The sequence below is a fragment of the Vanessa cardui genome, chromosome 22, assembly GCF_905220365.1.
Source record: "Vanessa cardui chromosome 22, ilVanCard2.1, whole genome shotgun sequence".
NCBI lineage: Eukaryota > Metazoa > Arthropoda > Insecta > Lepidoptera > Nymphalidae > Vanessa > Vanessa cardui.
The window spans coordinates 7,431,095-7,445,912 of NC_061144.1; the positions used below are offsets into that span (position 1 = coordinate 7,431,095).

General features: G+C 32.4%; 2 protein-coding genes across 2 annotated transcripts in view; both read right to left on the reverse strand.

The window, feature by feature from the left end:
* Positions 1-14,818, reverse strand: part of LOC124539459 — a 92,120-nt gene that overhangs the window by 57,071 nt on the left and 20,231 nt on the right. The gene's annotated exons all lie outside the window — the stretch shown is intronic.
* On the reverse strand, positions 120-2,874 carry LOC124539204. The gene is made up of 2 exons (XM_047116502.1): positions 2,671-2,874; positions 120-2,549 (listed from the first exon to the last, which is right to left on the reverse strand). The coding sequence occupies exons 1-2, from the start codon at positions 2,776-2,778 to the stop codon at positions 120-122; spliced, it is 2,538 nt and encodes an 845-aa protein (XP_046972458.1). The 5' UTR covers positions 2,779-2,874.

Genomic DNA, 14,818 nt, shown 5'->3' on the forward strand with positions numbered 1-14,818 from the left:
AATATATATTCAAATCACTTTGGAAACAAACAAAAATAATAAAAATAAAATATAGTAAAAACTAAAACGTTACAATATATTTAGTGAGATTATGCTTTACTTAAATCAGTCCCAAGCTACTATTTCTTAGCGTAAATGTTTTGTATAAATACTTTTATTTTGAGCCAATCTTTATTATGCAGGAGGTCTCGGTGCTTTTCTTTAAGAGCCTCACATTCATGTCTTTTAGGTGGTTGTTTGATTTTTATATGATGTTTAAAAAATGCAGAGCACACTTTTTTTTGTTCTGCAGTCCATGGTATTAGGGTTCTCTTTTTGCCTTTCTTGACGTGATGATCAGACTCCGAGGTATTTGTTTTAAGGCTAGATGGTCCTGGCTGTAGTCGTAGTGTAGGTGTAGGCGATAGTCGTGACGTATTTCCGTCTGTTCTATCTTGCGCTCGTCCAGGTGACTCGACATCATAATCTAAAATTACGTCATTTTCTGTCATCCCTTCATCTAATTGTTCATCTAAATCAAGTTCAATCTCATCCAGGGCTTTGCCTCTGAAAGCGTCTGCTTTCCCATCTTCCATAAGAATGAGTAGTTTAGATATCTTGGCAGTTTGGTAAACATCATCCGGTAGCCGATATGATTTTTTGTGTACATCATGTGTATGGCCCATAAATGTAGCTAACTGTTCCATGTCATTTTCAGACATACTGAATATTTGTGATAACGTGGCTAAATGTTTCCTAAGCCTTGTTGATGAAATTGATTTCGGATTTTTTGCTCCAGATAGCCTCGCATGCCTTTCTAGTACTTTGTAACCATATATTGTATTTTCAAAACCTGGATTACCAAATAAAAAACGATTTGATGCTGACACAAATCTGTCTCTGATCGAGAGCAATAATTTTATATCCTCTTGAACCTCCTTATTAAATAAAACTGGAACCCCACGCCCACGCTTGCCCCTAATAACAACTCTTTTAAACTTCTGTACCAAGATCCTTTCCGATACAGTAAGAGCCCGGTCAAATTCTTCGTATTTATCAGCAGCATTATTACCAGATTCTAAATAATCGTGAACTTTGATTCTCTGAAGCTCTCCAGGTCTGCGTCTGTTCAGTAACAAAACCCTACAATATACAGTCTCTAATAGCTGAATATAAGTCGCAACATTAAATAAACCTTCTTTGATTTTTTTCGCAGCTTCTTCTGATTTTTTGCCGAGGTATTCTTTAAGGATTTTTAAGTCATTAGCTAACGGGACTATAGTTACTTTATTCCACTTATTTGTGTTAAGATCAGATGCTGCTTGGCTAGATATATCAAATTTCCAATTAGAGTCAATGATTTGAATTAAAGTTTTTAGGTCTGCCTCTATTTCTGCCGTGTTTGTCTCCATGTAAGGTCCTTGTTTTTTTAATGCAAATAAAATGGCTATATTACAGCATTGTTTTATACTAGTAGAAATGTTCATAGCAAATGTAGGTGATTCAAATCTATCTTTTTCAGAGTCATATTTTCCCACTATTTTTGTCGCTGCCACAATGGTGTCGTAGTGTATCGGTCTAAGTGCGTCAAATAAATCTTTTATGGAAGGATTAATCTTTTTCATTTCTTGCAATAATTTCGCTAATTCCCTCATTTTTCGAGAGATTACGTTAACAAAATGTTTTTCCCTGTGGGTTTTCATGTACTGGGATCCAAAAGAACATATTAGGACATCTGATTTGGCAACAAATGATGTTTTATCGGCTCTCATTCGCAGAAATACAGTATCCTTAAGTTTAGCATCTATTTTTAAATGTCTTAATAATAGGTTTTGGGCTTCAGATTGAATATTTGCAGTAGTTTTATTCGAATTTTGTGTGCACTTTTTCTTATGTTTCCACAAAAGTTTCTTTGAGTAGAAACCCAGACAGTTTGTACAGGGCAAATAATCTGTAAATTTTTGCTTTCGCATGGGTTTAGTAATTTCTACTGAATTTTGAATAAAATTTCCTTTTTTTCGTAGTGCCATGATAAGGTTTTTTCTTTCTTGACTTTTTTTGGGCACCGATAAAATTTTTTGGACTTCAGGTTCATAAACATGATGTCTAGTTAAATGTCTGGCAAAATTTAAAACAAAACATTCACAAAAAAAACAGTAGTCTTTACCTCGGATAACACGGGTGCATTTAGGTGGTTTCTTTGTTATTATAACATCATCATCATTGTTTGTAAGCTCATCTTCTTGGATATAGTTGCTAATGCTAACAGTTGCGTTGTCTCCCGAAACAACTGAATTAGTTTTATCTGTCGATGTCGGTTTTAATAATCTACTATCCACAGTAAGAGCTACGCCAGGTGAGTTACTAATGTCACTTAAAATACTATCACTACAGATTACCGAGTTTTCTTCATTTAAAGGCTGCTCAATGTTTTTGTTATATAGGGGCTTGAGTTCTAATAATGAGTAGTTCTTCTGATGAAACTTTTCTGGTAAATGAGGTGTATTGTCAAATGAGCAAGCTCGATCCAAAATCTTGTCATCGTATAAGTAAGATTCATCAGATGAAGCCTGCAAAAATGAAATTATCATAAAGATTTATGTTTTTAATTTATTAAGTTTTTACAATATGACTAACAACAATATGAAATTTCTTAACTATAAATTGTAGGTTATTTAAACTTCTACTAACATCTTGTGCAGGCGGTGTATAATTGGAATCATTGTCAGAAAAATCAGGACTTGAAACAGATATTTGTTCCTGGAAAGAACACACGGTCGTTAAATAAGACGTAAGCATGAAACGGTTACGGTTATTAAAAAAAATTAAAATTCATTTAGATTTATGTAGGTACAAACCTCATTGAACAACGTTGAATCAAATAAATCAAGTGAATTTTCTTTATTTCCTCCTAAAAGAAAAACAATAAATTCAGTTAAATAAATCATACGTATCTGTGTAAAGACTACTCAAGATATTTTTAAAACTTAATAGTAAACAGTTAAAATAATGTTTATATCAACATCCAATTGCTTGAAATCATACAGGTGTCCCGAAACCCAACGTCAAGTGGTCACTGGGTGACGGGTTAGACTGTAACTGATCTGAAAAAAAAAATTAAATTTTTTGTCTCTTCTTGGTTGATTTTGATGAAAATCAATACCCGTGATGTTAATAAAAATAAAAAATATTAAAATATTGTATTGTAAGTACCAAGTGTCGTACCACCACAAATTCTTGATTAGCTGGGTTAATTTATTTAATAACTTACCTACAGTACTTTATTACATTTTTTTGCGAAAATAAATCTCAAATTTAGCATAGTACATATACTGTTTTTGGTAAGATTTTATGAAACTATTTTTTTTCTATCGCTTCATACTCTTTATTTTGTGAATGCAGTATATAAAAAAACAAATTAAAATCTAGTGTCAATCACAGTGACTAAAAACCTTGTCAAGGGTGTCGATTTTAATTTTCAAAAATATTTGTATTATGAATGAACAAAATCACCAAGTCAAGACTTTAAAATTTTCTTATAACACTGTACAGCCTAGCCCATCACATGGAAACCACTTGACGTTGAGGTTCGAGACACTTGTATAGACTATTTTACTTCTCATTGCCGTGGTTTTCTAATGGCGAAAGAATTATTTGAATTGGTTCAGTAGTCTCGTAAGTTAAATAGTTTTAAACAATCGATTAAATATTTCGTCACTACAATATTAGTAAGTAGTTAGATATTTAAATACATAGTCCCAATTCGCGGTCTAAAGTTAGTCACTGATGGGCTCTTGTTTAAAATGTACAATAGTTACTTATCAACGTAAATTATATACGTAGGTATGTAGGGAGGGACATAGTTGATATAATCCATCCAAAATACTTTTAGACAGGTAAGTACCTATGAAACAGTTCAACAACAAACAGGACACTCCTCGTCAGGATAATGATCGTAAATTGCATATTCACAAATGCTGCACCAGAAAAATGAAGATTTATAGAGCGATTTTATGTTCTTTCGTTTCATAGGTAGAACAAAATGATTTGTAATAATATTGATATTATTCTTGATCGCCGCACCACACTTAAAACATTTTTTTTTGTATTACAAAATGGGTCGACGGCCAAAGCCATTTTAAATTGTCTTTAAAATAGGTTTTAAAATCACTTCTTTTAAAAAAACGATCTAAATCAATCACCACGACCATGATGAACTACCACACCACCACAGAATGCAACGTCGCGTCGTGTTTATTTACGCGCGCGCGTTAACCTACTGCCTACAAAGAACATTCATCATTATTGTGAACTTGTATTATAATCAAATACCGTCCTCTTTATGTACAAAACAAATTAAAACTATTATACAGAATTAATACTATTCATTATAGATAATAACGATAATTTATATTTACAAACTAAGTACCTATAACTTAAAACTTAGGTACTAGGTACTTACCTAATCATTATTTTTAATATACTTAATGGAATACTTACTTGCTAATGCGAGTATCCTGGCACTTCTTTTCATAGTGCCTGTTATTTTACTTCAACTATGCAATATTTATACCATAAGCGTTATTACGTCCGCGCTGGCCGGCAGAAATATAAACAAAAACATACCGCTTGCATGTCGCGTGCGAACACCGCCCCCTCACCTCTGTGACACCCCCCGTCTCCTCCGGGCGATGTCGTTTTGTGTGACGCAATAAAATCACACATTAGAATTGATAAAAACTTTAAATATATACAGAAGCCACATTATCGGCGTGCTATACGAAAACAAAATATCGAATATACGCCACTGATATACGACGCAAAGGAGCGCCCTCCAAAATTCGCGCGCCAAACAGCGGAACTAAGTAATACGCCGAAAGGCACTCCAGTGACGAAACAACGTCCATGCCAATATTTCACCCAGCCATTGTACTAACCTTTGCACTACTTCTGGCTGAATTTGAGAGATGGTCAATCTTGCGTCCGTATATAGGATGCAAAAAGTCAGTCGGACGCAACATCATCGGTAAAAACCGCCATGTAGGACGTAATATCAACTCCGGGGTGAAAATATATATATATATATATATATATATATATATATATATATATATATATATATATAATATATATATATATATATATATATATATATATATATATATAATATATATATATATATTGGTGCTTGCCTGGGTTTGAACCCGCAATCATCGGTTAAGATGCACATGTTCTAACCACTGGGCCATCTCAGTGTAGATATTTGTAAATTTAATCTTGTAACTTTATCGTCATCATCATCATCAGTGTGTATCAGTCCATTGGTGGACACTGACCTCCAAGGCGCACCACTGATCCCAATTATTAACCCCTCTCATCCACTTCCTATCAACTTGTCACTTAAATTTATTAAAATGTTCAATTTTTCAGAACCGTTCAAATATTTTTAGATAAAAAAATGCCTCGATTTATTATATTTAAAGTCCTGTTTACATTCGAAAATTGGTTCAGCCATTACAAATAGTAGCTCAAACTAATGAAAATATTTATTTATTTAACGTGCAAACACCAAAACGAACAATCCATTTATTAATACATAAAGTGTAAACTGTATAATTGGTAGGCTTGGAAAAAATAGCTATCTCATTGTAAGTGCTCACCACATCCATAGATACTAATGTTGTAAGAAATAATAACCATTCCTTACACAAATGCGCCACCAATCTAGGAAACTAAGATGTTATGTCCTTGTGCCTGTAGTTACACTGGCTCACTCATCCTTCATACAGGAACACAACAAAACTTAGTAAATGAGAGGTGGCAGCAAGCCTGGCAAAATAGTGGAAAAACTTTTAAGGTTTCAATAATATTGCGCGCTCGAAGTTGTTTGAGAATTGATATGTTCAAGTAATTTGTTGATTTAAACATATTTTTTTAATTCTATTCAAAGAACCGAATAATAAATAAATGTTTCAAAATATATTAGATACACAGACAGACAAACACATATATTACAAGTAAAAAGGTGGAGTAATGAAATATGTTAAGACTTTTTTTTTTATTTTCAAATTTTTAATCGCAGGTAAGTTGATAATTTGATATATAGTTACAAACAGATCATCTTAATACATTCGCTAGCACATTGCCACCACACTACACCATATTGGTTCCCACATTCCATTGACAATAGCTACGAAATATTAATCAGTGCCAACGCGTCACTAACCTTGTGAGCTAGGTTGTGCTTCACTGGCACACACTCTATATCGGACCACAACAGTACTAAGTATTGCTGCTTATTCATCAAATAGTTGTTGGAATTAAATAAATAAAATTTTAACAAAAAGAAAAACCGACTTCAAACAAAACACTATTTTAAAACAAATGAATATGCACGAAAAAGTAATAAAAATAATTGCGTATTCAACATATTTTTTAGAGTCTTCCTAAGTTAAATGAAATGAAAAATATTAGACTACTTAAAAGTCGATTAACGATTATATCATGTAGTTATAGTTATTGGTATATTTGGAGCCGGTGTCAGCCACGGTGCCCTTGCCCCAACAATCAAAAGAAAGAAGCGATACGAGCCCCTTGATTGATCCAGTATATTATTGTGTAAAAGGTAATTTGTAAAAAACATATTTGTTAAAGTATTCTCGTATTGTTTTTTGATAGATATACTGTAGGGTTTTATTGGCTGACACCGACTCCAAATATAACAATAATTATAACTACATGATATAATCGTTAATCGACTTTTAAGTAGTCTAATATTTTTCATTTCATTTAACTTAGGAAGACTCTAAAAAATATGTTGAATACGCAATTATTTTTATTACTTTTTCGTGCATATTCATTTGTTTTAAAATAGTGTTTTGTTTGAAGTCGGTTTTTCTTTTTGTTAAAATTTTATTTATTTTTTGATTTTAAGTGAAGCTGATGTTGACTAACTAATTTTTTTTAATATGAATAGATTAAGCGTTCCGTTTATATGAGTCAGAAACTACTTCGAGGACAATTTCAAAGGAAACTTGCGAATAAAGCAAAAATAGACTTTCGAAAATGCGGATTTAATACGTCACGCGGCGTGAACTACAAGGATCCCTCGAAAGAGCTGTAATCGAACTCAGCAAAGAAACTTTGAAAAAGACCAACTATATTTCGTACATCATATGACATCACATCACATACACAAAATTTGATTAAAGATAGTAAGAAATTCTGCCCCATATCGCACCCTAACTGCGAGCCGTATAGGAGTTCCATCACTACATAGTATAAAACAAAGTCGCTTTCTCTGTCCCTATATCTTTAAATCTACGCAACGGATTTTGATGCGGTTTTTTTTAAAAGATAGTGTAATTCAAGGGGAAGGTTTGTGTATATAATACATGAACAATATAGCAAAGAAACACTGATAATTTTAGAAGTTTGCGATGTGATGTCGTATATAAACAAATTCTGTAGTATATTTAGTATCAGTATTGCACCCGTGCGAAGCCGGGGTGGGTAGCTAGTTGATTATAATATTCGACTATGATAATTACATAAACATAACCACATTACGGAAGGTGACTCAAATATCCAAATAACCTATAAATAAAAGATTCGACCGAGTATCGCTAACGTGCTCCTCAGAATTGTTCCGTTCCCTTCCGTTCCGTTACTTTGTCATGGATCCTGTGCTCAGAACCTTACCAAACTTTCACCAAATTACCCTTGAAGTATATATTTTATAATAAAAAAAGAATTATCAAAATTGGTTAACGTGATTTTCAGTTATTCACGTATTTGTCGCGCATATACATAATGCAAATTTAAGACTTATGTCGTTTTCACATGGATACCATCATCGGAAAAAAAATAAAAAAAATGGGACCCCACGGGAAGCACTACCTTTCAAACAAAAAAAAAATTATCAAAATCGGTCCACCCAGTGAAAAGTTATGAGGTAACAAACATAAAAAAAAAAAAAAAAAATACAGACGAATTGATAACCTCCTCCTTTTGGAAGTCGGTTGAAAATAATTTTAGTTGTGAAAACTTTAGCCATCAAACCCAACTTAGAGTGCTGACAATTACAGTTTTACGATTTATTAATTAAAAAGTCGAGATGGTTTTCCCCAACGGTTTTCTAGTAGCTCTTCATAATTGAACTACGGTTCCTTTGTCGGGTCAAGAGTCTTCATTATTAAGAAATTTATTACGTTATTGATACAAATTGACCCAAATGAACGAACGAATGGAACGAATTATAATTACACATTAATGAGATTTCGGCTCGTATCAAATTTAATATTTTGTCAAATATTGTCTTTTAAATATATTTCATAAAAGAAGTCATATTACAACGAAAAATATAATCTTTGTTTAAAAGTCCAATGGACTGATACACACTGATGATGATGATGACGATAAAGTTACAAGATTAAATTTACAAATATCTACACTGAGATGGCCCAGTGGTTAGAACATGTGCATCTTAACCGATGATTGCGGGTTCAAACCCAGGCAAGCACCAATATATATATATATATATTGGTGAAAACCTGCGTGTGTCTAATTTCATCGAAATTCTGCATGTGCATTCCACCAACCCGCATTGGAACAGCGTGGTGGAATATGTTCCAAACCCTCTCCCTAATGGAAGAGGAGGCCTTAGCCCAGCAGTGGGTAATTTACAGGCTGTTACTTCACTTCTTTTTCTATACTATAGAAATACGGGAAATATGTAACTCGATTTATCGTCCTCTTAGGAATAACTTATACAAGCACCGCAGTATTTAATTTTATTAATAGCAGAAACGGCGGGGAATTAGGGCATCAAAGGTTGTCGCCTTCGCCCATATACATTGATTAATAAAAAAAGCAATTGCTAACATTGTCAATACGACACAGACGACAATACATCTTAGATGTTATGTCGATTATTGCTTGAATTAAATAAGCTTATCTGGAACAATACTAAGCATTGATTTATTACAGTATTGCAGTATAAAAATATATCTCATAGCATTGTTTTGACTTAAGACTATTCGTATATTTTTCAAGGCATCTGATTGGTTAAATAAATCGTCACACTGAAATAACGATTGAATATAAAGGTACAATTAGTACTTGTGTGTGTGTGTGTGTGTGTGTGTGTGTGTGTGTGTGTGTGTGTGTGTGTGTGTGTGTGTGTGTTTTTAAATTATGATAATAAAAATCACATACTTTTGTAATGTTTATTGATTCATTTAATTGTTAGTATAAGAAATTATTTTATTGTTTTCCAATGATAACGAGGCAATGTTATCAATCTTGATAAGGGTTGAACTGGGAAATATTTGTATTTTGTATTTCCTGTGACAAGTGAAATGAAAATACATTTTGATTGGACTCAAATATACATAATAAACATAACTTATAGTAAATTAAAATTCACTTAATATAATTTTTTACATCTTTTATACGCATCGTCAAAATTAAGAATAAAAACTCCTTGTATTTTTTCAGGATACACGTACTATTAAAACCTCTTTTCCCTGGTCTCCAGTTTTTTTTTCCATTATCCTCTATCATTCGTTACCTGATCATTCACACCCCTACTCACACATTCCATCCATGTTTTCTCAAGTCGTAGTCTTTCACCGTCCTCTATGCTCATGGTCTTTACTCTTTTATTAACGTCAAAATTAAGTATCCATAATTAAAATTTCAAACATTTCAAATTACGAAGAGAAAAATAGAAAAGTTAGTATAAATGCCATTTTATATTTGCTATACAAAAACAATCAAGAGTCATCATTATTAATAAGTTGTTGACACTCGGAATTTCGCGTTCGTTTTATGGTCAAATGATGATGAAAATACAAAACGTTACATAATATAAATATAATATGTAACGTTATGTATTTTCTGTAAGCAATATAAAATACAAGACACACATCAGCATGTATACAATTTTGTGACAGTCGGTTGAATAAATTCGTAAATTCAAATCATTTATAAAAAATACATCGGTAAAAAAGGCATATTATTCGATACAAGATTTTGTAGATGATAAAAAAGCTTGGAATTAATACCTGTTGACTTCCAGGCAGGATACATTACATACATATATAATTGTATTTAACTAATATGTTGAAAAAGAGTAACTACTGAGTTTCTTTCCGGTTCTTCTCGGTAGAATCTACTTTCCGAACCGGTGGTAGCTTCTCTTAATTGTTAAATGAAGATTCAAAAGTGCTTGTAAAAGCCCACTTGAATAAAGTTTATTTTGATATTGATTTTGAATAGTTGAGAAGTTGAAAGAAGAGAAGTTGAAAGCGTAACAAACAAACTCACACACATTTATTTAAATAAATGTAAACATTAAAGCTAAAATTATAATAACAATACTAAAACCCTAATACCGGTTAATAAACGAAGCCTCGCTAATAAAGTTCTAAATTCAAATGAACCAATGAAATTACCTTTTTCGCATTAAACTATATTGGTTTTGAAAACAGTGTACAATTTACATGAGAGATATTAACGTGTTAAAAATATTATAATTTAAATCAAACGTGCGGTGAGCCAGCGATGTGGGTTAATCCATTTTTCGATTGGTTATCGCTGACACGCGTAACAATTACAGCATATTTGCACGGTTTTACTTAATTCCAATATAACCAACACACATACTATGTACATATAGTATTAAGCCTCTTCGTGGTAAGTTGCAGGATAATTTTAATTTTGTATGCATAGCCGCATATACAATTTTGGTAGTATAATCTTGACCCCATTAGACGTAAGACAAATCGAAGTTTATATCAATGTACACACGTTTTATTTTACGCTCATTTGTGGGTTGATGTTAATTTTTTAATATATGTTTTTGTAGTTCATTTGAAACTGTCTGAAGCTGAAGTCAAGTTAATGTGTATGATTTATAAATGATGATACCAAATTCCATTATTTGGTTAGTGGTGAGCATTTACCATTGGTACCCCTATATAGGTGGATAGGTCGATACACCTATCTACCTATATATAGGTACCAAAAAGTACATAAGTGCTTTTTGATGATATATTATCAAAAAACACATATGTACTTTTTGGTCTTTAGTAAATAAACTAATTCTATCTCTAGTATATTTAGTATCAGCAGTTCACCCGTGCAAAGCGTGGTTGGGTCGCTAGTATATTACAGGCTCACGACTTCCTTGGAATTATAAACTAAAATATTAGAGATATGAAAGTTCTATATCAAATCAATTTAGTACGTTTTAAATTGAATCCGTATAAAAACAAGCAAAGTTTATTTTATATAACAGATTAAATAATTTAAATCCCGTGAAACAAAGAGGTTCCGTATGAATAGTCATAACACTTTTATCTCTACAATCGATGTCCACGCGAACTCGTGTCAAACCACAATCAACAATTATAATGGCTCACCTCATTCTGTAATGGCTCAAAATATTCGAGTGCGGCTCAGAACTGTTCGTAAACGGCTCAAACCACGGTTCACGCGTTCATTTGCGTACAAATATGTTAATACCCACGGGCACTTTAATCGCATTACACGTAAAAGGCCACTTAGATATCGTTTAATACTAGTGGTAATACGTTGCATAATTGATTCAATACTGTTGTCAGATATGCCTTTTTAATTTTGAAGTATTACAGAGACATCCTCGTATATTAAAACGAAGACGACTACGTCCTTTACTTTATACTTTGTTGTACATGACACAGAGAAAATAAATAAATGAAGGCAGCCTAAATAAAAGGGGCGTACAATTTTGGCGACCTTATCGCTACACAGCGATCTCTTCCAGACAACCAACGCTGTAGGTTAAGATAGCTCATAGAATATGAGGTGGGTGGTGCTCTAATAATAATACAAAAAAATCCTTTAAATATTGATAATATTTTCATTAGTAAGTAAATGCTATTAATACGACATAAAATATAATTTTATAGAAATGTAATTAATTGTTTCAACAAATTAACCTTAAAATATTTGTAACCTCTGTTTTGAATAAGTAATTAACGATTGAAAGTGATAATTGTTTAAAGCTTATTACTATAAAAACGAAATTTATCGTTATATATGTTTTTGAAGTAAGTAACAACACTAAGACTTACCTGAGCTGAGCATGTACCTCTATCCATTTTAAATATGTATATACAGTATACAAAGTCGCTTCTTTTAACATTTATTCCGATACGTGCTTTTTATACGATATTTTTTTCTTTTTAAAACACAAGCCGTCCCAAATTCATACGAGTAAAATAAGGATTTTATGCCTGCAATTTTTCCAATGTGGTATAAATAATCGCTGACCAATCTATTCATCCGTGTATATCAATTCACTAGAGCACCTATATACGTTACTTACGGCGTTTTAATAAAATAAACTTGATCAACACAATTTTTTTTTTCTATCCCTACTCTGAGTCTTCTCACGCACACATGTATGTATGTCTTGTCAACACAAGTGTCAATCACTCATGCTTATGCACGTTGCTAATAATTTCGAAAAATGTTTATTATTACATGTTTTTTTTTATTATATGCGAATTTTACCGTCTTTATTTGAGTGGGTAGCATGAGAAACTTCGGGTTCCTCAATAGATTTTTACATGTTTCGAAATCTATTACTGGTTTTCGTAGAACGTCAGTAGATTGATGAAGTGTGGAATTCTGGCCCATTTAACGCTTTCAAATATTAACTAACATCTCTCCCTACAAAATTTCAAAGAGTGTTTGTCTTTAACGAGAGCTGAGATGGCCCAGTGGTTAGAACGAGTACATCTTAACCGATGATTGTGGGTTCAAACCCAGGCAAGCACCACTATATATATGTGCTTAATTTGTGTTTATAATTCTCCTTAATGGAAGTGGAGGTCTTATCTCAGCAGTGGGAAATGTACAGGTTATTACTTAATTTAATTTTTTTTAATTATGGTATATGTTATTAGTATAGATGAAAGGTAAACTTAATATTTACACTGAGAATCCGTTTGATTACACTCAGAATTCGAACCTTTAAGCTTTTTTTTATTTCTAACGTTCCATCGTGATTTGAACCAACATTAAATTACTCTATGAATAATTTGATGTCTTTACAAAATGCTCCATAAAAGTCATAATTTCGCTCAAATTGTTATTTCACAGACGCGATTATACGGGAAGGTTATATTAATTTGATATATTTTCGTATCCCTATATAATTACATTCGGAATAACAGCGTTATTATCAAATTACACTGCCTATATTAATTTTCTTTCTTTATGATACACGTTTATACATAGTAATTATCATCATTACAGGATAAAACAAATTCGCTTACCGCTGTCTGTCCCTATGTATGCTTAGATCTTTAAAATTACGCAACAGATTTTGATGTGGTTTTCTTTAATAGATAGAGTGATTCGAGAGGCAGATTTTAGTATACAATACATGGACAATATAGTAAAGGAACACTGATAATTTTATAAGTTTGTAATGTAATGTCGTAAATAAATTCTGTAGTATATTTAGTATGAGCACAGCACCAGTGCGTCCCGGGGTTGGTCGTTAGTACATTATAATTTAAGGTTAAGTATCGCGTAATGGCGTCCCCATGGTAAGTTTCACGAAAACCGTAGTTACTAAATTAGTATTTGGCATGATTCCAGAATTTTCGGAGATGACACAATGCTGTAGGACCGTGAGTGGAAAACACTTAACACGTCCCCTTACATTTATCCAGCGGCTGGCGAGATACTCGCACTAAAAAATAGAACATTTTTTAGGGCTGCATGTTGTTTAAATATTCAGTGATGTTTTCTATTTCTATGTTTACTTTGACAGATCACTTGCTGAAAACCCAAGAGTTCGTGATTTGTATGTGTGCGTGTTTGTATTTGTGTGTGTGTGTTTTTTATGCGATTTAAGATTTAGTATTCGTGTAGTCGAAATCAATTATTAAATTCCATTTTTGATACCATTAATTTTATTAGAATTCCACACCTTTTTTTAAAAAACAAAGTCTTTGAAGATCACTTTTTTGTCCATTTGTCTGTTTGTGTATCTATTTGATGGTACAAAACCCTCAGTGCACGAAGCCTAATCACTTTTTTTTTGTAATATATCGCAATATATTATCTGTGTGCTGATTTTAATTGACTATTTTTCTTCTCTTTTTATATTTAGCTTTAGGGAAGACTTACACGTATTTATGCATACATGTACATATTCCTTCCCTAAAACCAAATCTGATAGGATCATAATAAACGAACTATTACGTTTTCATGAAGTTCGATATGGCAGTTTCATGTGTTCTCAAAAGGGCGTCGAACGAGAAGTTGATATTATAAAGAGAATTGCAGTTAGACAGAAATTTTCACTTCTTGAATATACGTTTTGTGAGTCATCGAAAAACTTGGCATTTGTTATATTTGGTCAAAGCATTTGCATGAATATGAACTTGACTGTGCTTGGAAATGTTTTTATTGATTGGTTTATCATATTACGCTGTAAATATTATGGTAATTTTTGACTTTTAGATTGTGTTGTCCATTACATCAAGATTAGGTGATTTATAAAGGTGCCTTCGCTTAAAGATTGTGTGAAAATGCCCTATGTGTATGTAAATATAATAAATTAACAACTTTAAAATTCCCCACTGATAGCCAAAATCCTCCGCTTTTCTAGAGGGTCATCCTTCCAATCTGCCTCATTTTGATTTGGAATACATTTATATCACATATTGATACTAGAGGTAAAGCAACACACAAATCCGCTCAATACACATCAGAATTCAATGGGGCTTGTGAGGTCTCGAACTCTTGGTTTGCATTTAAAATTCAAGTGTTAATT